Source organism: Rissa tridactyla, chromosome 1 (genome assembly GCF_028500815.1).
Source record: "Rissa tridactyla isolate bRisTri1 chromosome 1, bRisTri1.patW.cur.20221130, whole genome shotgun sequence".
Classification (NCBI taxonomy): Eukaryota; Metazoa; Chordata; class Aves; order Charadriiformes; family Laridae; genus Rissa; species Rissa tridactyla.
Genome location: NC_071466.1, coordinates 30723663 through 30750334, shown reverse-complemented (window position 1 = coordinate 30750334; position 26672 = coordinate 30723663). Strand labels below are relative to the sequence as shown.

The 26672-nt window shown below is 38.0% G+C and overlaps 1 protein-coding gene across 1 annotated transcript in view; it reads right to left on the bottom strand.

Annotated features, from left to right (window-relative positions):
• The window catches only part of FREM2 (FRAS1 related extracellular matrix 2), a 138696-nt gene that overhangs the window by 28972 nt on the left and 83052 nt on the right, over positions 1-26672 (bottom strand). The window contains exons 7-14 of the mRNA XM_054181857.1: positions 11294-11443; positions 9035-9244; positions 8588-8785; positions 6434-6598; positions 6174-6356; positions 3674-3804; positions 2968-3126; positions 1779-2082 (exon numbers count right to left, since the gene is read on the bottom strand). Of these exons, the coding sequence (XP_054037832.1) occupies positions 1779-2082; positions 2968-3126; positions 3674-3804; positions 6174-6356; positions 6434-6598; positions 8588-8785; positions 9035-9244; positions 11294-11443 (1500 nt within the window). The remainder of the gene's footprint in view (positions 1-1778; positions 2083-2967; positions 3127-3673; positions 3805-6173; positions 6357-6433; positions 6599-8587; positions 8786-9034; positions 9245-11293; positions 11444-26672) is intronic.

Genomic DNA, 26672 nt, shown 5'->3' with positions numbered 1-26672 from the left:
CCAAAGGATCACAAGACCCTCTGAGAAAGAAACCAGCAGAAGTGGAAAATCAGAACAGTTCCCTTTGCCCGTGTTCAGCTCTTTGCTCATTCCTGGGGATTACAAGAAAAGAGCAGGCAGGGCCCTCCTCTTGGAGAATTTATTGGTTCTGGTGGACCTCATCTGGCTCAATGGCTCCAAGTTGGAAACTTCTGGCATGACACGATAGTTTTGTCTTTTTCTCCTCAAATGCAAGTAAGATGTGCTGAAGAGGCTACATACAATTTTTTGCACAATCTGACTTTTGAAAATTTGGTCTATGCATTGGAGGTAAGCATCCTCGAAGTTGAAAATATTTAGGATTTTGGCAGGTTACTCTGATCACTGAACTTCATTCAAAATAGCATCAAACAATTCCCTTTATGTTGTACATGATCATCAGCATTATTGGCTTCCACACCGCAAGTCAGCTCAGGTACTGGAAGTAATACATGCATGATCATCAGTCCTGAGCTTCAGCTAATTAGCCCTGCTGATTTCTAAAGTGTAATACAAATAACGCGTAACAACACTAACATAGCCAGCCCGTTTCACACAACCAGACTAGCTCACCCAGCACAAGGTTGTCTGCTTCCAACAAGCACTAAACTGCACCTTGTAGACAATACCCTTAGACAGAGTCCTCTTCAGGGTGCAGGATTCCTGATAGTGCAAACAAAGGCGACTAGAGCCTACAGTCAAAATGTGCAATAAAGGACAGGGGCAAACAGAAATTCCATTCGTTAAGCTTCCTAAAGCCCTAACTTAGTTTTAACTAAAATATTTAGTTGAAAAGGCCACGGAAATTAAAATGATATTGCAAATTACTAATCATGTAATTTATTATCTACTGTAAGATCTCATAAAAACCAGAAGAGTTAACATAGCTACAAAAGCAGCAGAGATGACACAAAGAATGCAAAATGGCTGCATAAGGGTAATAAAATACAATGTTTTGTAATCTACCTTGATTGTTATTAATTACCCATTCTCTATATTATAAAATAAACAAAAGTATCTGTGATTTCATCAGACTGTATGTGTGTGCATGTCAGTTCTCCACCTCTGCTTCCTAACGATATCCAGTATGAGTTTCACAAAGAGTTGGCTGGGCAAAGGAGGCAGACTACAGTAACTCTGCTGGCTGAGAGAATACAGCATCAGTGCGGTATTGATTAGATATCAGAGAATCAGAGATCAACAAAGGGAGCATCAGAGAAAGAAGAAGGATGAATATTATGAATATCTCAACCATGAAAAATATTGCCTATGCCTTGTTATTGGACACCAGTTGCTTTAGTCAAGGAAGAAACTGATTCTCAGGTGTCCAGTGAGGCCTGAATGCCAAATTAAGCTTTTCTTCTGGCTAGGCATTTGTAATAGCACTCCTATGTCGATTCTCCAATGTGTAATAGGAGCTGAGATTGTACTACAACATTACTACAGTTGAATTCAAAAGCCAACAGAAACCAGGTTTCATTATTTCCAATGCACATCATATACTGTTCTCCTGAACATACAAGTTTGCTACGTGGGTAACTATTTAAAGACGTGGAGAACTAACAAAGATGAAAACCATTTTCTTTATACAATTCTCTTCTGTGTTAAACATAAGAGTTTTTGCACCATCTCTATGAACAACAGAAGAAAAACTGAGACACTATTATTAAAACACCCGATCTTGTCACCAGATTTTGTTAGGATGGAATTTGGGATCCAAAGGAGGTCTGAGGTTTTTGCAATAGGTGATGATGTCTTACCTTCTGATGTGCTTATGGTTACAATAGGGCTCATAAGCTCAAGACCCTCATTCCCATCTGAATTCACAGCACGAGCTGCACACTGGACACGAGAACCAGCTTGAAAGTAAATGGAGTCAAGCGTAATCATCTTGGAGGAAGTGAAGAAGGTATCGAAGTCAACCTCCTTCATGGGGCTAGTCACACCATCAGGACCAGTGGGTGCACTCACTAGCCACCGGTATCGTGTCAGAGTATTATTGATGTTCTCGCTGGCACATATCGAACCAGTCTTTTCAAAATCTTCATATTTAGGATTGCAAGCCTGCAAAACAAGGCAGATGTGTTGAAAATGTATTTGCTTCATGGCAAAGGAATTTGAATTTATCATGAGTCGCAAAATCACAGAACTGACCACCCCCGTAAATCTCTTAAATTACCTTATTTTGACAGGTGTGCTTTCAGCATTGCTATAGTAGATTTAAAAGGCAGGTCTAATTATGCTTATTGAATTAAAAAATATTATTTTAAAATACGGTTTATGGGTGAAAACCTAGCATAGTTATGAAGGCATAAACTACACTTCCACATGCTACTTTAACTTGAATTTCACCCTTTGATCTAATTCTGCAAGTATACTTTCCATTTCAAGATTTCTTTTGGGTTTATATTTAGGAGAACCATTCAAGACCTGATCCATTCCTGTGCATAACGAACGGTGTGAGAAATAAACTGAAGATGCAGGTGGATCAAAACCTTCCTGAATGCATATGCATATGCATATTCATATTCATGCAAACCTTTCAGTTGCAAAATTACAATGAAAGAAGCCTGTAGTACTTGAACAAACAGGACTCATTTTTCAGTCTGTGACACTCATTGAAAACAATGGCTCATCTGTTGTCTCCAGTGATTTTAACTCTGCAAATTAAGGCAAGACAATGCAGGAAATAGTAAGGTAATGAAATCACAGATATTGTGCGAGTATTAAACTGTTCTTAGTGATGAACACACGAAACATCTTTTTATACTTTTTGTCCTCCTGAAAACTGATTTGCTATCCAGACAAATCAGACTAGCTCTTCGGACAGTTCTAGTTTAAACTCACGTGTGACTCACAACAATATGGATTGAGTGCCTAAAATCCAATTGCTCCTTTGAAAAACATTCTTCTACTGATTTTTTTTCATCTTTCCATAGAGATACTTACTGTGATACAGATGACAGGATAGCCAGCTATGGGACTGGTTCTGTCTTTGGCTCTAGAAATATCATCATATATCAAAAGGGATGCAACTTGAGGAACAGAGGGAAAGGTGACATCTGCCATGCTGTTCATTTCCTCAATGTAAACAATGGCCTTGGCTGTCTGACAAAGAAAAGTTCTCTGTGAACATTTAAATAAACAAGAGGGTTCAAGCTGGACCTTGAATACGTCTAGATTTGAAACATTGTCCCAAAATAAGTTCTGAAATCTCAGCTGTATGAGCTATTGAGAAGGGGTTGAAGCACTGGAAAATATATTGCAGACTACAAAAGTAAGAGCTAAAATGATTTTTTTCTTTTCAGAACACTGATGATACCAGACCCTATAATCTCTTGTGTCCCAGCTTTTTTGACCACTTCAGTATTCTGACAGAATGTGCACTGTATGCTTTAATGCCCGATGGAAATGGGGTGTTTGTCATAAGCAAAGGCTGTGTCTCTGCTGTCTGGCTACCTGGAGTCAGACTATATACGGTGTGATACTAATGAAGGGGCCAAAGAAGAGTTTGAAGAACATTTTATGCAGAATGAGACGAATATACTGTTTATATTAGAAGTGTGTATGATATGTTATAATGAGCTATGAGCCAGAAAGCAAAAAGGTCTGTTTGCCAGATTTTGTTGCTGAGGACTTTGCATGAGTTTGTTACCTGTATTTCTGCGACCATGTTTTCATCAGGCTTCAGGTGAACAGTGAAGGCTTCTCTCATCTCCCTTACTCCATCAAAGAGAACTTCAATCTCCACAAAATGCTGTGTTTCACCCTCCTTAAACTCAATTTCTAAAAACATAATGAGACACTTAAAAATAAATCTGCTGTTCATAACAAGTTGTAATTCTAGGCCCAGCCATGAAAGACTGCAGTTAATACTTTTCCAATTACAGATGCTTATATTTAAACCTATTTGATGCTAAAAATAAGAATAACGAATAGCAGTGGACACAGGTAGAAATCACTGAAAATGAGGCATTAGCATCATCAAAAGAGATTTGCAAAGACCAGGACATAGTCTAATAGAACTTTATATTTTGAAAATGAGCTGGACTAATTCTTACATAAATGTTGGTAACATATGTGAATGACTAAAAGACTGAAGAATTCTAAATAAAAAGTATTGTCAGTGATTACTAAAACAAAATGCATTTTAATACAATGGTGTATACTAAAAAAAAGGCACGAAGCCAGAGTTATGCAAAATTGGTTTGTATTTTGAAAAGCATCGTCTCTGAAAAAGCTTCTAAGGTCATTGGCAAAAGTTCAATCGTATCTGACAGAGTTAGAAGAGTACTGGGATTCTTGAATGTGGTAAATACTAAAGGAAGCAGAAGTACAGAAACTATTTAACATTTGTGCATGGAATGGGTAAGAGTGATACTAAAATAGTAAGTGCATTTCTACTCTCTTTACTTTTTAAAGGATGTCAAATTAACTGAGGATAGCACAGAAAAGACTAACAGAAACTGAGGACCAGGAGACAAAAAAAGACTTGCAGGAAAAGATGTTCTGATTAGTATATTGAAACACCATCATAGAAAAAAAATACCAGGTGCTAAAGAGCTCTGCATTCTAAAGGGACAGGTACAATAAGCAGTGGTGGATGAGAGATGAAATAAGGCACAGATGATAAGAAGCAATAGGGACTGATCGGTGAAGCAAAACACTATGAAACACTCGTCCTCTCCAGTGCCTTCCAATCAAGACTGGATGCCCTTTAGAAAGAATATACTTTCTCTAAGCAAAAGTTATTTGGCTCAATACAGAAGTAACTGGGGGAAACTGGTAGAATCTTGCAATACACAGCGATTCTGATTAAGTATTCTAATGATCCTTCCAGCCTTAAGTGTTATTAAGCCATGAAAATATTCTTTGTGGTAATAAACACACTGTGTAAGAGCTAAGAATTTTACTGAATTCCAGTTTGTCACACTTCCTTCAGACAACCCAGTTAAGGATGTGGGGTTTGTGCCCATGGTTGAATAGGCAGGATCCCTAAACCCACAGATGTTCTGAAACCGGCGGGCAACTCCTGCAGATCACAGACCTTTCTCAAAGCCCAGAGCTGCTTCTTCTGCACTACCATGTTTCCCTTGAAAACTCTGCTCCCATGCCCTGTTGGTGCATAGCAGGGAGAGGGTAAGCAAGGCAATGTGTATAGGTAAAGTGTATAGGATAAGGATTAGCTGACACTAAAAACTCCTGTGGTTTTCAGGAGGAAAGAGCAAAACTCTGAAATGCAGGAGGCAAAGTGACTGGACTTAGAAAGATGTGGGCTGATAATTCTCTAATTGCAAACAATTTTTCTCTTCAAATATCACTAGTGGGAAATGCCTCTTCTCTGGAATTTGGAGATGGCCCAATGTTGTTGCTGGATGTTCAAAAATAAGTCTTCTCTTTCAGCTGGACACCAAAATAATTTATCCAAAACTGATAACACTTCCAAACTGTGAAAACACTCCAGCAATGAATGACTAATCTAAAAACACAGATTAGTATCATGCATTATCATATACTTTAGAAGAAAAAAAATGCATAGTGCTACAAACTCTATTAGTCATTCACTAAACCATGTGGGTGGGCTATTAATGGAAAGAAGTTTATCAACTAAGAAATTTCTCATTCTGTTGCACAACCTCTCTCCTCATCCATTACTAGTGAGGAGCAGTGGGCAGCGACTTGCTGAGATATAGAAAGAAAGCTTAATTATTATGAAAGTAGAAAAATAAACATAAATAGACATTAATTCCTACATAGAGCAAAAGCCATTAGCTTAATGAATCGCTTGGGAAACAACTACACAATGATATCCTATGAGTAAATGCTTCTGCAGAGTACTGGTATTACACTTTGCAAATGTTACTAAAGGTGGCACTCACAATTCTTCCGCAGTTACTTGAGCTACAGATATTTTTACAAGAGTCACAATTCTTTTGTAAATATCTTCACTGGTATCTAGAATTCCAAGAGCAATTTGGCAGTTGCATACCACATGGGATCATGTCCATACTGAATCTCAGTAGCAAAATGCATTAATGGATGTGGTTGCAAAGTATTCTATTCATAAAGTTATTTCATTTTTCAAACATTATCATATGTTACAGTCATGAATAAAAACAAAAAGTAGGATGCGATAATCATCCGAATGATCCCACCTTCTGATATAGGATGATAGTCTTCTCCAGAAGTAGCAGATCCATCCTTTGTATGAACTCTCACAACAGAAACCTTGGAAGTGTCTCCCAGACGAAGCACTGGGATTTTTACAACTGCTACTTGCCTCACGTCCTTTGGTTCACTCACACTAAATTTTGTCTCACCAAACTTAATAATAGCCTCTGTAATTAGAAGAGAAATGTTTTTAGAGGACAGAAATGGGCTTCCAAAAGCCAATAACAACAAAATAATTTCTTACTGTCTGCATCATCCTGAATCTTTATCAGGGTCTCATTTTGTTCACCAATAGAGGCACCAAAGGAAGAATCACTTCTTGGAGTGCCAAGAACCAGACGTAGTTCTTCCTCTTCTTCATGGAAAGTATCATCCATAAGCACCAGTGTGCAAGGCTTCTCCGTTTCACCTGCAATCATTCTGAAGGTAATATCATGCAGAACTTAGGTGTTCTTTGCTCTATTACAGCACTTCTCCTAGCTCGAGGGACCACATGTGGCTGCTTCTGGCCAAGGCATCCACCTCGACACCATGTAAGTTAATGAGTAATGACAATAGTGAAAGCAGAATTAGTAATCATTACCTTTCTATGGAAGCTCACGACTTAAGTGAAATGTGCCATTACGGGACTTCTTTAAGACAGGTTTCTATTTGGTATAGCCACTTCACATGCATTGTTCCTTTTGTTTTATCAAATGCTCCTTTTCAGTGACCTCCCACAGCATCTATTTTAGAAATACATACTTGCACGAGGAAGCAGTGTAATAAAACTTTCACTAATACTGATGGTAATTTTGTCCTAGAGTTTTTTATTTAAGAATTTCAGGCCTTTTTGAGACACTGTCCAACTGTGTGGACCTTCACTTGTATGATTCCATGTGATTCTAACGTCTTTTAAACTCCCACTGGAGTATCGCCTTAGAAATGCTTTGGAGTTGCAAAATGCTCACTGAGCACTCATAAATCAACGTGCCTAGACTTACGAGATATTCTGAGACTCTGGGAAAAAGGCCTTGTCTTTGGCCTTCTATCAGAGCAGCAAGTTATGAGTGGTCTCCAGAGCGTCTGGCTCCCAGCGTCAGACTCAGTGAGCTCATCATCATGACAATGACTCCTACGTCCCTTACAAAAGGAACAGCACAGGATATGAGAGAGATGAGGTCAATTTACAGTATTTTTTAAATATTATGCATGCAAAAATGATCAAGGCTCAAGATGAAGAACCAGATCAGGATGATGACTACGTTCATTTTCTGAGGTATTTTTTTTCCCCCATAGAAAATAAATTATCCATTAGGAGGAGAAAAAAGAATCAAAATATTCATTCTGTTCATTGTTACACAGGAAATGTGAAAACTTTACTGAAACTGCTGCATCTTAAAGAGGCCTAAGAAGCTTATGGAAACAAGATATGATCCAAGTAGACCGTTTTGCTACTTGTGTTCATGGAGCAATGGTAGTGTGACACTCAAAAAAAAGAAGAAAGTCACTTCCTAAGGGGCCCAGATCCACTAATCCTAACAAGTTGGATTCTCTTTCCTGGTTGCATAGAAGCAATGGCAAAGGCGTGGAGTAGATGACTGCACTAAAAGCTGAGGTCAGCTCTAAATAAAGATAAACTGGACAACTCACTTTACCAGAGGACTGTGATACATGTACATAGAAATATGAATCTTGTCATTTTCTGTGATAAGGGCATACCAAGGGTTTCTTACTGATGACACAGCTTGTTTAGGGCTTGTAAAAAATATTATGTGTATGTAAACTGAAAAGACTAAAAGATTAAACTGTCTTCTGCACAAACAGAGGGAATCAGGCAATCTTCTTTTAAGGTAGTAACACCTGATTTATTTGTGATATGAGATAAGTACGTGATACTGGTGAACTACCTTAGGAAAGCCTCCCTGGGAAAAAATTCAAACAGAAATTAGAGTTATATACCTGTTGAAAGGTCTATTACTCATTTCAGTGCAAGTCAAATGTATTTATCAGAAATCCGCCTAACAAAGAGCAGAGCTTCTGAAGTTCCCTTTCTGACAGCAGGTCTGTGCTTCTGTTACTGTGTTACTCTGAACCTGCTTTTCCTACCATGGATCAAAAAGACTCTGGCACTCAGGCTGGACCTATGTGAAGATACGTCCCTTTAACTGCTATTGATTATCCTTCTAGATCAGAAGTGAAGTAAAAAGAGACATCATCTGTGTGCACTCTACTCACTGCATATGGAAAAAAATCATTGGTTTTTTGGTTGGTTGGCAGTCTTTTTGGCACTACTTTATGAAAAGACACAAATAAAACAAAACAACCAAAGCAAAGAAAGGCAAAACAAAACAAAACAAAACAAAACAAAACAAAACATAGTAGACTAAAGACTTCTAAAATAAGATCAAGAGCTTACCAGGAAGGAATGTGATGATGGAACTGTCAGTGTTAGGACGCTCTTCAAAGTCCATCATTACCTGAGCTGAACCTTGCCTTGTATAGCACCTCACAGTGGATGTGTATCGGATATCCCCACTCCTGTATATCATGGCAGAAATCTGTCCATCATTTTCATTGCCTATATATACAGATTCTTTAAACTGCATCTTAGGCACTGGGCAGAAAAACATAAAAAGCATGTGTAAAGTATAATTGCAAAAGTTACTGTATTTTCCCTCCGCTATTTCAAATTCAGTGATGTTACATTGCACCAGATATATAACATAAGCAACTAAGCAGCAAATGATTTAACAGATTGTCTATAGATAAAACATGTGTGATTCAAAAGGAGAAGTGCTGGCTGTGTATTGCAGTCATCCATCTCCTGCACAAATCTGAAAAGGCACAAAAAATTGTTACTCACAGTCAGAGACTGAGTCATTAATGAAGATGGTGGCCTTGCTGGGTTCTCCAAGAGCAGCATTCATGGGCATCCTTAGCACAAGCTCAAACTTCTCAGTTCCTTCTAATACTGGCTGCCCAAGGTCATCCAGAATTACCACACGAAATGTCTGCATATTGACTCCAGGGGAAAAATCCAAATTACGACTGATGCCTACATAATCTATTCCAGCTACCAATGAAAAGGAGAAAAAAAATATCAACTGAATAAACAGCATTACGTGCAATTAGAAATGAAAACATCTATCATTAGGCAGTTAATTTTAGGTAAATCTATTTTTTAAAATATAATTTTAAAATTTCCTAAATTTTGGCAGTCATGTAAAGCAAAAATATCTTTTGACCATCTAAGTTGAACTATACAATAAAACAAGTCGATATTAAGTCACTTTTTGTTTAGTGACACAAGTCACAAAATGGGGCTGAGTCTAGTCTGTTGTAAACCTACAGTTATTCCACTAAAACTAATAAAGTTTGTTGTAAGTAGGAAATGAAACTAAGTACAAAGCTTTGAGAGACACTCTAGAGAAGAAGCAACACTTTTTTTGGAAAGAAACTTCATATTATTCTGTAACTGAAGTTGGAAGCTTTGAGACTATTATGTAAAAAGGGAAGGAGAAAAGGCCAGTGTGGTGAGTGTTAAGGCAGAACTGCAATCAGAGGAGTTGTGTAAAACAGAATGAATGGAAACCAAAAGGATCAAATTCGTCTCAGACCAGTTTAGCTGGGGTCTGGCACCTTACTGTTAGAGACAGACTGCTCTGGCTTTGGCTTGCTTTTATGTTTTGGTTTTTTGTTTGTTTTAAGCAAAGCAAGCCAAGCCTTAACAAACTAATGAGAAGGAAGCAAACAAAACAAGTTACTGACTGAAACATGACACTGTGTCTTGGAACCAAAGCATTAAAGATATCTAAGACTTCAGTAAAGGACTGAGTTTAAATGTTTATTTTTTGGGGGGGAATAAGCAGCAGAGCTGTTGAAACAAAGCTTCGGGGGAAACCGCTTCATTGAAATTGAAATAGGGTTTGGAATTCAGTGAATTTGACAACATTTGTCAAGATTAAAGGCCATTATCAGATGGGTACTTGGCTAGAGTCCCTGCTGTGCTACGCCAGAGCTAAGCCTCAATGCAGGATGTCAGGACTGCTCAGAGCAGCAGATCCACCACTGCACTGTGTAAGACCAAGAACCAGGTTCATGGCTTTGCAGGCAGCCACACATGTCAGAGCTTCCAGGCTGTTGCAAAGAGAATAGAGAGTCCAAGAGCTGTGCCATTCCCAGTGTTGAATCCTAGAGATGCTGGCACAATGATTTAAGATTCTTACTGTAGGGAAATATGTTTTTTCCCCCCAGAAATAAAATAACTTAAATATTCAGGATGAGATAAAGACATCAGATCATATAAAGCAAGTTCGGAAATTAAGTAACCATGTATTCTTTTCAAACTTTGTAATTTTCTTTTTCATGAGAAATATGATGTTTATTATATATGTTTTATATGATACAAATTAAGTAATTATATATTTTTTCAAACTTCATAATTTTCTTTTTCATGAAAAATATGATGTTCATTATATACGTTTTATATGGTACACACAGACGATGTTTAGATACTCTTAAAATGACAGAGAAGTTTTACACAACTTTGCCTCACTGAAAATCAGGTGCAAAGATAAACTCTACTGTCCAGTTAGACTCAGGATAAGCATCTAAGGAAGACAATTTTTATGTTGTCTCTATATGAATGTGGCTTGTGAAAAAAAATAATAGAGTACGCTAACACTCAATTCTGCAGACAAAGGTTCTGTCAAAGCATCACTGAATCACACAGCTGTAGCAATCCTCTTGCTGAACAGGATACTAGATAATAATTTCTCATTGTCTACGGTAAAAATGACAGGAGCAAACTCTTCATGCTGTTAGTGATTATAACTCTGTGCCCAGAGTACGCTGTTGAGGCAGTAATCAGCTGCCTTTGTGGGACAGTGTTTTATATGAGTATCTGAAGGTATTTCTCTTAGTGCTGGACTTCACAGTTGTTCCTACTCCTGTTTTTTTGAGAGAAATTCTGTAGCTACTTAATTTGTCCTAAGAAGAAAGATCTGCTAAGAGCAAAAGACGTATAAATTTCACCTTATGTAGCTGAATCTATAACAAGACCAAATGTACCAGCGTTTGTTGTTGAGATGTATCATGAAACTAGAAAAAAACAATAACTTACCCTCTGCAGTTATTGGTTCTGATTTGCGAGACCTCACTGTAACAGATGCAGCTTTAGACAGATCAGTTCCAGTCCTCCAGACACGTACTTCAACATAGCCAGCACTCTCGTCAACATAGTATTCATCGTTTCCAAAGTAGAATGCTGGTTCTGGTGAAAGAGGAATAATGCCCATAAATGCATCTTTACTTTACGTTGAAGGTAACGAGAGAGCATAAAATCCACGTTAGACAATGGAGAGCACTTCGCTCTTCTCAGTAAGTGAAATAAAGCTTTTTTTTTTAAGGTTTAGAATTTTTCTAGGTATTTTTGGCTTCTTTTAAGTATTGGTTTGCCTATTTTGGGACAGAAATTGTTACATATCAGCACTGTGCCCTTTTCCTTGCCTTCTACGTTTTCAACTTTGTGTGTCAGCAGGTATGAGTCTGTGTGCAAAACCAAATGTGTTATCTCATTAAACTTATTTCAGCTGGGTCCTGTGCACAAGCCAGAAAATTCCTTGCATTTTTCACTTTGGTGCAAACAGACAAAGGTGAATATAGATAATGAAACCTTAACTTGAATGTTCTCACAGATTCCTGTTGCTAAAACCAGACTGAAACATGATATATAACTGAAGCTGCTTTTGGAAATGTTTTCCAGCTGACCAAAACTTAATTTTAGTTCCCCTGCATTTAGCATTTAAAACAAAATCAATCTTATTTCATGTAAACTGGGAGATGAATAGTCTTTTATCTTAATTTTTAAGTTCCACAGTTTATAAGAAAGAAGAGCAAAAAGCAAAGGAGGTTAAGTATTATCCCACTTAACAAACATATTTTTTATCCTCATTTTTTCCTCCCCTTTTCAGTTTTTCTACCCACAGTAATTTCACAAAGTAAACAGGCTTAAGAACACAGCCCAGCTTCATCCTGGATGTGTATCAGCTCCCCTTTGCTATCCCTTCCGTTCCTGTTTCAAACATACTAGGGTAAGCACACACAGCCAGTGCCTCAGTTTTCCCATTGCGTGGCAGAAATCATACCAACCTTTCCCAATGTCTGGGACGTAACTGGAAGACCTACACAAATTCTCCTTCCGTTTCATCACAATTTTCTTACGTTGCCTAGTGACAATTTATTATAATCGTGAGGTTACGATATCACAAATGTGCTTGAAAATACCATACAGCATATGGTCAACTCAAATTAAGTTGACAAAGACCAGAGTAATTAATCAGTGCTCTACCAGTGGCACTATGAATAGTTCCCCTTCATCAAGCACAGAAAAAAAGAAAACAAAATCAAAGGAAATTACTGGAAAAGTTTATAGTTCTACAGAGCTGTGTCAAGCATGTAGAAAAGGTACAACTTACTCAATGGAGGAGACATAAATCCTTTTTAATGGTAAGCGGAAGTTGGGCCCATCATTTCCATGATTCAGCCAAATTTGTTTAAGAGTATATGCAAAATCTATGACTTCTATTACAGTGGAATAAATGTCTGGGAATTGAAGAACCTGTTTTGGACCACAGCTGAGCTCAATAAAGCCAAATATTGTGAAGACATTGTGTTATGAAGGTTTTGGAGAGGCTTGTAGAATAACCAGACAGGGAAAATGTTTATGTTTTTCTGAAGTACTTGAGGACAATCTGACCAACAACACAGCGTGTGGCAACAATCTCCTCTGTGGTGAATTGCTTATTTCTTTTTATAGAAAGCTGAACAATGTAAAATAGGATTTTAATTAAAACTAACCAGAAATAACATAAGTAGTTATTTAGTTATTACTAAGACAAACTTTTATCTGAGAAGACAGAGGTTCCTATGTATTTTGGAATCATATACATAAATTGCATTAATTGCACATTAGGTGTATTTAAATATGTGTGTGTTTGTGTGCACAGACAGACACGCATCAATCTTACATTATTTGCCTACAGGCACTGAGTTATCGGTAGTTGCATTTATGTTTGGGGCCGCAAAGCTCTTTTCTGAAACATTTTTAATAGGTGAACAGGATACACTCTCTGGACCTTCTTGTATAACTACTAATAACTTTGATGAGAGTTCTACTAACAGGGATACTGCAGAACTGGATATTAGATCTGCAAAGAAATGTGCCATTTCAGACATACAATGATCTTAAATTTTCAAGACAGACAAAGGCTCACACAACCTCCAGAAGTTAAAAATACAGAATGTCTACTAAGAACAAATGGTTACAAATATGTCAATGGTAAAATCAAGGTATTATCAAATCTAATACATGTCATTTCTTAAACAAGTATTTTTAAAGTTTAGCACACTTTCCCAAATCTAATCTTGGTTTTATAATCCTGTTCTCTCTATAATGACGTCCTGGTAGTTCCAGAATTAGATGTGGACTTGGTCCCACCTCATTTTAAGCATGTAAGTGAGAGTTACTCACATTCACAGCCTGCTTGCTCTCAGTTTTCAAAGACAAGGACAGGCAATTCCAGGAGGTTTCCCAGCATAACCAGCATATAGAAAGAGAGGTGGAATGGCTCATCCACTACAGTGAGTAAAATCTGAGGAGACCTGGAAGCATTCCCTTCTACTCACTGGCTCTACAGGGAACCTAGATGACCTGCCTTAAACTAGATGGAAGATGTAAAAGAAAATGTTGTTGGTTTCTTGTAGTGTTATCCTACTGCTTGCTTTACTGCTGCTGAAGAAGAATCCTCATGCACTGTTTGTTCCTGTAGTCACAGCCAAACATAAAAATGCCTGAACCCTCAGTTAGCCTGCCTTGTATTCCAGAGTGAGTTTTTCACACTTTCTGAGGCATGTATCTTCAATGAAAGACACATTCTGCATGGTTACCCATCCTAGGAAACAAATCCTTACAAATGTTTTGTAAGCTCATTTCCTGTAAGCTGTGTTAGCAGCTCCCCAGGGGAAGCAGCAAAGCCAAGCTACTAACAGGGAAAGCATTGTCTTTCTCAGGTCACGGCTGGAAAACACTCTGCTCAATGACTGCAGGCTCACTTACAGCAGGTCTTTAATCTAGTAATCACTCTGGAGAGAGACCACTGCAAATTTAATGGTTCTTCTTACAGAAATAAGAGGAAGTTTAAAAAGAGGATTTTTTGTTCAGACCCACAGATTTCACTGGCATGAAGTTACAATAATCAGAGGAGAAAGGTTAGGAGCTTTAGTCACAGGTTTCTTGGCACAGACATGAAATCTTTGTCTTGCCGTTGCACTTACAGAGTCAGGAGCGTATATCAACTACAGCACTAGTCAGTCATCAAGCAGGAAAACAAACACACTTCTCATGCTGTTAGAAATACGTCTACTTTTGAATGTATATCAGAAAATCAGAGATAACAGGGAAATATTTATTTCCAAAGAGGCTTTTGTTTTTATAATGATATCCTTGCAATCTGCTTTAGAGGGACACGGCAAAAGAGTAGGTTGGTTGTAAGATATGCAAGGTGCCACAATCAGTTTGGGCTGACAGTAAAGCAGGATAGTTTAGGACAAACACAAAAGAACAGACTCCTCTGTGATGACACCTCAAAAAGCCTTAATACTAAAGTGATTTTCAGTGATATACGCTTCCAGTGAGAGATATATATATACACACACACACATACACAAACATACGTATATGTATGTATATGTATATATGTATGTATGTATATATTTTCAGGAGGAGGGAAATAATGGAAGAAAACAAGACCTGCCACTATGACATATTTAGATATTGGAATGAGGAGAAGCAGTCATTACAGCTGAACTCATGCTTGATCTTTTCCAACGGTGTTAAACCGTTTATTCCTAAAAGCTTTTGCCTTCCTTCTTTCCAGGCACAGTACAAACAAGGCTATGACATGAACGTTACGAGTTGCCAGAGCTAGCAGAAATCTGTTGCGGTCATGAAGAAGGTGCAAAACAGTGCTTTGTACACTTACCAGCCTGTTCTGGTACAGTTTAGACGTGCTAGTGCAACGCTGAGTCCAAAGTAATGAGCCCTGATGGCTGATACAGCCAATCAGCTTGGACATAACAACAGAAAAACATGGCCAGATTTCCTCTGGACCTGATTTGGCTCATACCCAGACAACATATACATCCCTACACAATGCTTACTCGCATTTCAGTATCACAGATAGCATTAAATGACTGAGCTGCTGAGTCTATACTTAACACAAGAGACTCCACCCTTCCGAACGTGAAGTGGGTGAGTTGTAGATAGACCAGTTAAGAACAAGAGTTCCATTAGACTGGAGAAAGAATCGGCATTTACTGTTTAATAGCATGGTAATGGGAGCAACAGAAAAGCTCAGAAAAACTGTCCATTACAAAAAGTTTATATTATGATATTATCAAAGAGGACTTTAACATCTGAAACTAGGTAGCACCATTCTACATCTATTTACACATACTTAAAGCTATGCAAGCAACTGAGCTTGCATTTAGCACAATGAATTTAATTTGCCAAGTCATTCATTTTTTCTGAATGCTGTAGAAGCAGGGGTCAAGATTACAGTCAGAGCTCAGTTCTGCAGCAGGTACCTATTGTGCAAATGCCAATAGCTTTTTATTTGATGTGGTCAAAACAGATTACTTTTCAAATTCATATGTTGTAATCTTAACAGCTTTCATCTTCTTAGCACTGTTGTCATAACTTTTGCAATCAAAAAGTAAATTCACCTCAGGATCAAAATTACTCGTTGCAGCCAAATTGCCACGCACATTATCTCAAGCAAGTAATGTCTGCATTTCCATTTGTCTCAATAGCCCATTTCTGTCTCACAACTTACAATGATTTTTTAAAGGATGCTGCAAACATTGTAACAGGTAAAAGGACAGACTCAAATTAATGCAAACTTTACCAAACCCAGTTCTATTTGTAAGAAGAACACGCCTTTTTTTTTTTTTAATCTACAAAAGCAATGCCATGCATTGACTGGACTGGTTCATCGCTGAATTACTCTCATTTGATGCAATTTAACCCAGTAGAGTAACACAGTGTGAATGGAGATCAATAACTGCTATGAAATCAATGACATTATATATGATTCACATTTAATTAATTTATGATGCACACTAATTCAGTATAGACTTTTACATTTTAACTCACCCTTTATGTTAAAGTGCATCCACGCTTCAGTTTCTCTACACACAGTACCATCACAAGCAGCACATGCCTAGCAGGTCTGGAATGCACATCTAACATCTCTGCTACATGAATAAGTAAAACTCAAATGTCAGCAAAGTAGCACAGTAAAGGAAGTAGACTAGAGCCCCAGCTGCAAGACTGAGGGTGGCAGTAAGATGGTTACAGTGATATCCCATCTCTGGTCACCTCCTCTTTCCTTTTCTTGTCAGTCCCAACCCTGCTGCAAGGATAGCCTGCAGCCTACTTTACAGCCTGAAGAACTGAGCTAATTCTGGTTGTGCTTAATGGCAGGTTGCAATTCATAATGGTTCAGTAATAACTAGATGAACCACAGAGTATGCCTGAATCAAATCACAGAGAGCAGAGCCATCTGAGTGCATGAAGCCATGCTGTACTCAACTCATTCAAGACATGTGCCTTTAAACCGAAGACGAATTTTTCAACAATTACTTAACTATTATGTCCAAGATGGTAATGAAGTCTTAAGTTGTCTCCTAGCTACAACTGGCATTTCAGGAGAAAGGATAATGTGTGAGGTTGACTATCGTATGTGACTTTCTCTTGGACCCACTTCATTTACCTTCGTTGATTTGCGGAGAAACATTGTTACCTTTCCAAAAAACCAAATTCATATATATGTGAACTAACATATAAGTGAAAATATGTATTAGCAGTAGTATTATTATGATGATTGCATGCACTCCTAGGATATAACCTACAGACCTTGACATTACTGGAACTATCACAGGTGTCAGAGGAGCTTTTCCTACGTTCAGATGCAGTGGACAGGGCCAAAAGATTTTTCCTGCTGCAAGTACATCAAGCTTCAATCTCTTGCTCAAATTGTCCCATAATGCAGATAATTGCCTCATTTACCAATGTAAATAAAAATATAAAGACTAATAGCTGAAGAAACAAACACTTTGGAATTTGGGGACACACCCAAACGTGATGGTATAACCTGCAGCAACCATCTGATTTTCACATATCATTTTCCTACTGGCGAGACCTCCCACAGAGCATGAAACCAACTCACAATCTTCTAAACATTCTATTTTTAAAAAGAATGAGATGATTTTTATGTAAGAGGCCCAGGAAATGGCAGCAGTAACAAATTCTCAATGAACTGATGAAACAGAGGCAGGCAGATAAACGGGAAGGCTTGGCAGTAATATTTAAATATACCACACACAAGGTACCTCACAAGGAGACCAGGCATGAAGGAGCTCACAGTCAGTGACTCATACATGAGATAACAAATGAGGACGCTTACAAACCGAAATGGTATTAGGAGAAGCTGAACAGCATTTTAAATATAGCACGTAGCCATTTCTAAGCATGTTTTTCACATTTTAATTGAAAAATCATTTAATGCAGGGCCTTGCAGAAAAAACCAGTCTATAGAAAGGGTCTCAGTGCAATAAGTACATTTGCAAAAACAGGTTTTCTGAGATTAAAATTGTCAATTTTTCTCTTCTAAAGTGTGTTCCTCACACCTACACTCGTATCAAGAAACATAACCATAAAATTGTAACAACTCATTCTACAAACGCTTTCTTTATAATACCTTGTAACATCATCCACTTAAATCATGACCCTGATCTCTAAGATTTTAAAGCCCGAAGTCATAGTGATGACAATTATGTTTTCTCCCCACCTGAGACTTCCACTGGTTGGCCAGCAGTACTATTAGGGCTTTTGAATGATAAACAAGCATTTCGTTGTTTGGTAATGAGAGCTGACAGGAAGATGGCGAGAAAATTGTGGAGGCTCAATAGCAAAGACAGAATTCCTGGACCTCCATAAAACTAAATGCATGCTGAAAATGGGTGAGCTCCTTATGTAGTGAAAGCTATTAGACTTTGAGAAAATATTCTAAAGATAGAATAAATCCAAATTGTGCATTTTCTGAGAGTAATTTCTCATAGAATCGCAGAATGGTTTGGGTCAGAAGGGACCTTTAAAGATCATCTAGTCCACGGGCAGGGACACCTCCCACTAGATCAGGTTACACGAAGCCCCATCCAACCTGACCTTGAACACATCCAACGATGGGGCACCCACAAGTTCTCTGGGCAACATGTTCCACTGTCTCACAGCCCTCAATGTAAAAACTCTCTTCCTTATGTCCAATCTAAATCTTTCAGTTTAAAACTTGCCTCTTGCCGTATCACTACTGGCACTGGTAAAAAGTCTCTATCTTTTTTATTAGCCCCCTTTATATATTAAAAGGCCGCAATAAGGTCTCCAAGGAGCCTTCTCTTCTCCAGGCTCAACAACCCCAACTCCCTCAGCTTGTCTTCATAGGAGAGGTGCTCCAGCCCCCTGATCATTTTTGTCACCCTTCTCTGGAACCGCTCCAGCAGGTCCATGTCTGTCTTGTGCTGAGGGCTCCAGAGCTGGACACACCACTCTAGGTGTGGTTTCACAAGAGTGGAAAAGAGGGGCAGAATCACCTCCCTTGACCTCCTGGCCACACTTCTTTTGATGCAGCCCAAGATACGATTGGCTTTCTGGGCTGCAAAGAGCACATTTCTGGCTAATGTCCAATTTTTCATCCATCAATATCCCCAAGTCCTGCACAAGAGAGGGGATACTCTTCATCCCCTAGTCTGTACTGATATTGAGGATGGTCCCAACCTTGCACTTGGCCTTCCTGAACTTAGTGGGCCATAAAGTTTGCATGGGCCCACTCCTCGAGCCTGACAAGATCCCTCTTGATGGCACCCTTTACCTCAAGCCTATCAACTATAACACTCAGCTTGGTGTCACTTGCAAACTTGCTGACGGTGCACGAAATCCCACTATGTCATTGATGAAGATATTAAAGAGTATCGGTCCCAATATGGACCCTTAAGTCCTTGAGTGTAACTATTTGGATGTGGCCACCCAGCTAATTTCTTATCCATCTAACAGTCCATCCATCAAACCCATATCTCTCCAATTTAGAGGTACATATGTTGGGGGGGATTGTGTCAAAGGCCTTGAATTCTCGGTAGATGACATCTGTAGCATAGAATCATTTAGGTTGGAAAAGATCTTTTAAGATCATCAAGTCCAACTGTTAACCTAGCACTGCCAAGTCCACCACTAAACTATGCCCCTAAGCACCACATCGACATGTATTTTAAATACCTGCAGGGACGGCGACTCAGCCACTTCCCTGGACAGCCTGTTCCAATGCTTGACGACCCTTTTGATGAAGAAATTTTTCCTAATATGCAATCTAAACCTCCACTTCCTTTGTCCGTTGATGCAGTCACTCCATCATAGAAGGCCACTAGATTAGCGAGGCATGATTTGCCCTTGGTGAAGCCATGTTGGCTGTCTCTAATTGTCTTCTGTATGTTTCTACATATCTTCCAGAAGGATCTGTTCCGTGATCTTACCAGGCACAGAGGTAAGGCTGTTAAATTCACCTTAACTAGATGAATTACAAATCTGCATGTTATCAATGCAGCAAATGTGTTTGGTTTCACTGAAAAATAAATTAAGAAGAAGGGAGACACTATTATTATAACTATCCTTACTACAAATGGTGCATAGAAGAGGAACAGCACAACCAAGAAAGGTAAAATACTTTGTTTTCCCAATGGCTGTTGGTATTTGTAAATAATTTCTGGCACAGCTTCCACCACATTTTTTAAAGAAAATTATGATCCTATTAATCCTTGTGGATATTTATTAAATCTATTCTTCTGCCTCTATGTATATACAGACTTTTCTGGATAGGAGACACCTTGACCATATGACAGGCTAAGAAAGACCCTGCTGCAATTCTGACTTTGGATTTTTGCACTTCTACTATTCAGTTGCAATGCTAGGTATGTTCAGTTTGCTGGCAGAAGGAATTTCTTACAGGCTTTGCTGCCCACATACAATGAGAACACATTTGGCCCACTGAGGTCGGATAAGAACAATATGCAAGAGATCTTCCACACTCCCGTTACAGGAGCTAATGTTGGGGATGGGACTCAGCAGAGAAGACAGAACAGAACTGAACACAGAACAACAGCCAGACTCACCAGACCACAAAAGCACAGCTCTAATGACAGAAAATATGCTCTGCTGTATGTTAAAAGTTCTTGAATTCTCTCTTTTGGACTTCTGACCCCATTGGTGACAGAGGGAAGAGAAAAGAGTTGCCTGACAAACAGTAATGTGAGGTAATAACTGAGTTAATCCCTTATTGATTTACACATTTAACAGGAGAATCAACATCATTAAAACCCAACGGGGTACGCTGGTTACTCTGTTGTTCAGTATTGTTTGGGTCTTCAAAGACTGATGAGCAAAGTGGTGAAGTCTCAGTATAAGAAGCTTCAGAAGAAGCAAGATGATCTAACGAAACCTTATGAAAACTGAATGCACCAAGATGTTGAATACAACTTGATTATCCAAATCTTAAACACACAAAGCACTGACTATATCATTAAATGAATTCCCCATGATCGAAAGCAACCAAGAATAAATGGTTAATTTAGAATGGCTTGCTAGACATTCATTACATTTTCAAGCAGTCTATAATAAATGTAAGATCTGTAGTACAAAGACAAAAGCTTTTGAAAGAGAAAGATTTTCAATGCACTCTTGAGTGAACTATCACAAAACAATGACCCATTAGGCTCTGGAAAACAACATCAGTACACGTAAGACTATAATCTCATTTAACTCATTCTAGATTTAACAAAAAGTATCAATTTTCTACAGTTGATGTAATTTCATACCTTCTGCTTACCAACTATTTTTTGTGCTTTGAGCACAAAACTCAAAAGCTATTTTCTATATTTCAACACTCTCCTAGAAATACTACTATAATTCACATAGGACTGTAACAATGCATACATAAACTAACCATTTAAGAACCTGCAGCAGTGAGGGCTTAGAGACATGCTGCTCCACCAGCTGAGTAAGAGTCATCTGAAATAGATGTGACAAAATACTGTCTGGAGGTCACGGTCTGTCCTCCTTACCAATTAAAGAAGCCTATATACTTAGTTATTAAGCAGCTAAGTGAAGATGAGATTAATCCAACTTCTGGAGTTCGTATAAATATAATGTGTGTGTACCTGGACACACACACATATAATAAACTGTCAGTAACAGATAATACTATAAAAGCAAATCATAAATGCGCCTGGTTGCCTCTATAGAATGTCCTACTGTAAGCTATGACATTAATTTATTTCTGTGATAGACAGAAAACAGGGACTTTCCAAAATCTTTAAGGCTATCATCATAAATTGAACATTTTTCACTCTTTTGAACTGGTGATAATAAGAAACTGTAAGTAAAGAAAACTGGGAGTATAACATGTGTCATAAATTGGCTGTCTTCCACTTTTTCCCTTGATTAGTTGCCGAACTGGCCACCTGCCACAGACTGGAGAAAGGGGAGGGGTCACATAGAGATTTTACCTAATGAGAGGACAAAAGAAATTAAAAGTTGCACAGAAGTGCTGGAGGCATCCGACCTACAGGCACTGCAAAAATAGAAAAGGGAGAAAGTAGCCAAAGATGGCTGCACAGAGGGAAAAAGAACAACTAGTTTGTTATTTTAGTCATCTTCAGAGAATGATGAAGGATACTTGGCCAAATCATGACCCCAGTCATGACCCCAGTCATCTAACACTGGGCATGCTCTGCCTATAGTGTTCAGGTTGTAACTACAACTGGACAAATAGATCGTCAGATATTAACTACCAAGATCAATCAGCCACTCATTCAGTTTAACGTTAGGGCACATCTATTGTTGAAAAGAAATCTGATTGTCTGCCTTGAAGATCAGTGGAAATAAGGAGATTCCAGATAGTCTTGTGAGATAAGGGTGTCCCTTTGACAAACCATGTTACTAATAGAATATTTAATTATCATCAGCTGAAAATGTGGCTCAGTACACACACCGAAAGTTAGTTGAAACTGTATGCCCACTGGGACACTTAATGCAAAGCATATCTTTATAATGTAGCATTGCAGAGCTAATTTTCTGCCTCTTTTCAGGCTATCGATAGTAAATGTTGATACGGACTTTACCACTCCGAGCAAGCTGGACTAGTCCTAGTGGCCACTGATTTACAGAACATGGTCTAAGGATTTCCAAAGTTTGATTAACTGTAGTGAAGAAATCTCCAGAAGACTAAAGAATTAATCTGTTCTGTTTGACCTCTAACATCAGCTTTTTGCATTATCATGCCATGATGATACCGTTGTCCAGTTTACTCAGCTGTAAAATATTCCCAGACAGTGCTATCTTCTATCATGTGAATGATACCAGTGACCGATTCTGTTGAGCAGGTATAAAGAAAATGGTAAGCAAACCTCTGACATAAACCCGAGTCCTTTGCTTTCCCAGCCTTGATGTAGAAATGTCGAGAAGAAATCTGAACGGCTGCTTGCCCATCTAATGTGAATGAAGTGGAACAAATGTATTTAATGTACTTCCTGCTGTGAACAGCATGAGGCTTCAACAATTCCACTAAGGCAAGATGACTGTTTGTCAGCCTGGCTGTTAAGGCTGTGTGCTCTCATGGCAACACTAAATACAGTAGCATAGAATTAAAATCACATGGGAAGACAGACCCTGACAAAAAACTTGAAGCAAACAAAATAACCGTAAGCATTCTCCTCTTAGCCAGAAACTTCCAGCTCTGCATTCATCACACCTCTTCTCTTCTGGTTTCCAATTTCAAACCAAGAGTTTAAAAATTGCCCACAACACAAAACAGAATAAGTAAAAAAGAGTCCAAACCAACAGCCTGGCAACCAAAACTCTTGACTATGAGAGCGCAGAGATTTGACTGCAAGTCTCGTTGCAAGGACTATAGCATTTTCTATCAGACTTGTTGCACACAACACGGCAATGCTGTTAGTGTTGGAACCAAATTACAGGCTCCTCATTCCTCGATGAATCCTAACAAAAGAGTTTCATCTCATTTTTTCTCTATGTATAGGAAACTACTTCAGAGTCACAGCTTCAGCTGGAAAAAGAGAGTGCTTCCAGGCTGATCTTGCTTAGTTGCTAAGTGCCTGGGGATTAAGGCATTTCCATGGAAGACTGGGATCTGAGTGTTTTCAGGGTCTGAGGCTAAACTCCAGGACTCCTCTCTCTAAGGGGAACAAAAATTGCACAGCCACCTTATCTTTCTTTTCCCAGATGCATAATATTCACCTATTTTATGTAAAGTGCCTCCTCTGACTAAGCTTCATGCTGAACTCTCTGCTCTCCATGCAGGATAGGTATGCCCTGAGCCCATCAACTGAGCTCAAATTCTTCAGGGATTTATGTTCATACCCCAAATCCTTGAGATGCATGAAGACAAGAAGTTCAGTCCATCAATTCTGGCTAGATTTAGTAACACAGGTTCACATTTATATGGAAAATGGTTTTTTGTTTGGTTTTGGATTTTATCTTGAACATCTAAATACCTATTGAAACACTCTTCAGCATTCATTTCTTTAGATTTCAACTAGATTCTTTTAGATTTTTCTTTAGAAATCGTAATTATTTTGTGAAGCAGGAATAGCTATGTATCTCTTTGTTGTTTGATGGCATTTCATAGTAGGAGCTCTTTTAACACAAAATTAGAAAAAACTCCTTCCTTCATGCCCAGCAGAGATTAATACTTTGGGCTGAATGGCAAATTAAATTTCTAAGGGTAGGGTTTATACCTACTGTCAGAAATCAATGTATTCAGATGCACCAGGTACCCATGGTGACTGACCTCAACAGTTCAGATACTTCTCCTAGGATGGCATGGTTCCTGGGAGTACACCTCTCTTTTCATTAACTCTAGACGGATCCTGGCATAGCCTGCTTGAATGAGATGTCTAGAATTTGTAGATGGCTAATATCAAGTGAGATTACTGTCCCCCTCAAAGTGGATGATTTGCATAGGTCTTTCCCCTGAATGCTTTTCTTCCAGTGGTTCATGGTTAGTAACTACCACCTCGGACTCAAACAGATCCATGTTTTTATTTTTTAGTGTTTAAACGGTAGTGACACGTGTAACTTTGAACCCGAGTTCCATGCACAACTTACTTACTTTCCTGTGTATTTCATTAACTTAATCCTTTTCTTCTTTTCTATTTGTCTCCAACTTCAGGACCTATCAGGAAAAGTCCCTTCCAAATTAAGAAATGTCCCAACAGCAGCACCAATTTTAAAATCACCTTTCACAATATCTAAATATACCTGTGCATGTTCTACAAACTATGATTTTTTTTCAGATTTTGCTTTGGCAGCACAGCACAACTGTATAATCCCCAATTAAAGTATTCAGTTGCCAGGAATTTCTTTAATATACTCTGGTTCACTAGAAAGTTGAGCACACCTCTTTTACTTTTTGTTTATTCTCATGACTGTATAGCAACTCAGCTATTTTAGTTAGACCCTAAGGGCCTCCTCTAGAAATAAAAGAAGAAGAAAAGACTTTGATGATAGGTGCTGAAGGTGAATGTTTCCTAATTAACTTGCATTGAATGCCAGAGGAGATAAGGTAATGTTGCTAGTGCTGACTTGACTTCCATAGGAAAGATCTCATGTAAGTATTATTAAACTTTGACCTTTGCTGTTTGTATCTTTTGACCTGAAGAAGTCAAGGCATAATGTTAATCCAGTCACAGTACTTGGAGAAATCACAACTTAATGACATGCTGTGACATTCGTCCAAAGAAACTTTGTGAAGTAGAGGATGAATTTAAACAAATAGTGAGAAAAATACATCAGTAGATGTGAAGTAAGAGACTGAAGTGGACTACACGTTTTAGTACAACAACATTACTATAGCTCGTAGGCTATTATGTATGTGCTAAAGCTTTTATCCACCTCTGTTTTAGGCATTTTCTGAATTAAATGTTATTGTTAAAAGCTAAAGAAAGTGCTTTTTATTTCACACAGCATACTGTTTCAACATACTAAAATTAATTTTGTGCACTGCAAATAATAATAATCAATGCTGCTTAAAATCCCCTGCTTATTTATGCAGAATTTCAATCGTGACTGCCAGGATGTTAAATTGCTCACGTTACATAAATATGTGTGTATCTATACAATCTGAAATAAGCATATATATATATTTATATGTGTGTGTGGTTACATAAATAAATAAGGTATAACTTATAATTTATCTACTCTGTAGTCTGTACTCTGCTTTTTATAGAACATATGGCACAACAGATCTCAGATGAAACAAAAATGCATATAGACTTTTCTGTTACCATGCACTATGTTTTTGTGCAAACTAAAAGCATGTGGTGGAAAATTTTACTGGTAAGTGAATTGTCAGTAAGTTTTTGAATGCTCTGGAATTTTTTGTGGGAGTGTTTTCACTGATACCAAAGCAAAAAAGTTGTTCTGTCACACTATTTCAAATATGATGTATGCAACATTTTGGGCACAAAAGACAAGTGAATGTTTGTAAAAAAACAATCCAAACCTTTCCTTCAAAGCCCCTTTATCTTTCAATACACAAAATATTGTTTACTCTTACCAACAAATGTAGATGTTTCAGTTGTTGCATAGTGAAAATGTTCTACTCAAATGTCCCAAACACTTCCCCATGTCAGCTTTTTTAATAAATTCCATAAGATTATTATTATTTGCTAAATAATTCCTGTTTAAAAGTTTGTAGCATTGAGGCAAGCTGTGCTCATAAATGCAGGAAATACTGGACTTAAAACTGAGCACTGGTATACAAATCAAATTGCTTCTCATGTTTTCTAATGGCAGTGTTAAGGGAGATTTCTTGTTAACTTCCCTAATATCTTGTGGGAGTTCATAAACAGTTACGTTCTGTACTATGTTGTGATTGATTAACTTTCATCACTTCTTACTCCAAGTCACTCTACATTATTGTTAAAATGACTGTATAAGCCTATGAATGACAATATCTTATTTTAAATGCCAAAACCAGTATATAAAAGTGTCCCCTCCCAGTGAGGTTCTCACTGAAGTTAGGTGCTCTAATTTCAGCTCATCTCTGTTTCAAATCATCTCTTGGAGCAACATTCTCCCCATCTTAAACTTTCAGTATACATTTTAAGCAGTCAGAACACCTTCAAAAGCTGCGCAATCAGCTTCTTCATGGATATGGTTTTATATAGCTACTCTCTCAATATTCTATGCTATGCTATCTACAAACTGTAAAATTCAAGAATTCATCAAAATTATTCAAAAAATCAAATTGTTGTAAAAACCCTACACAAATGAACCTGTATTCACTGTCACAGCCAAGTCAGACAAATGTATTTCT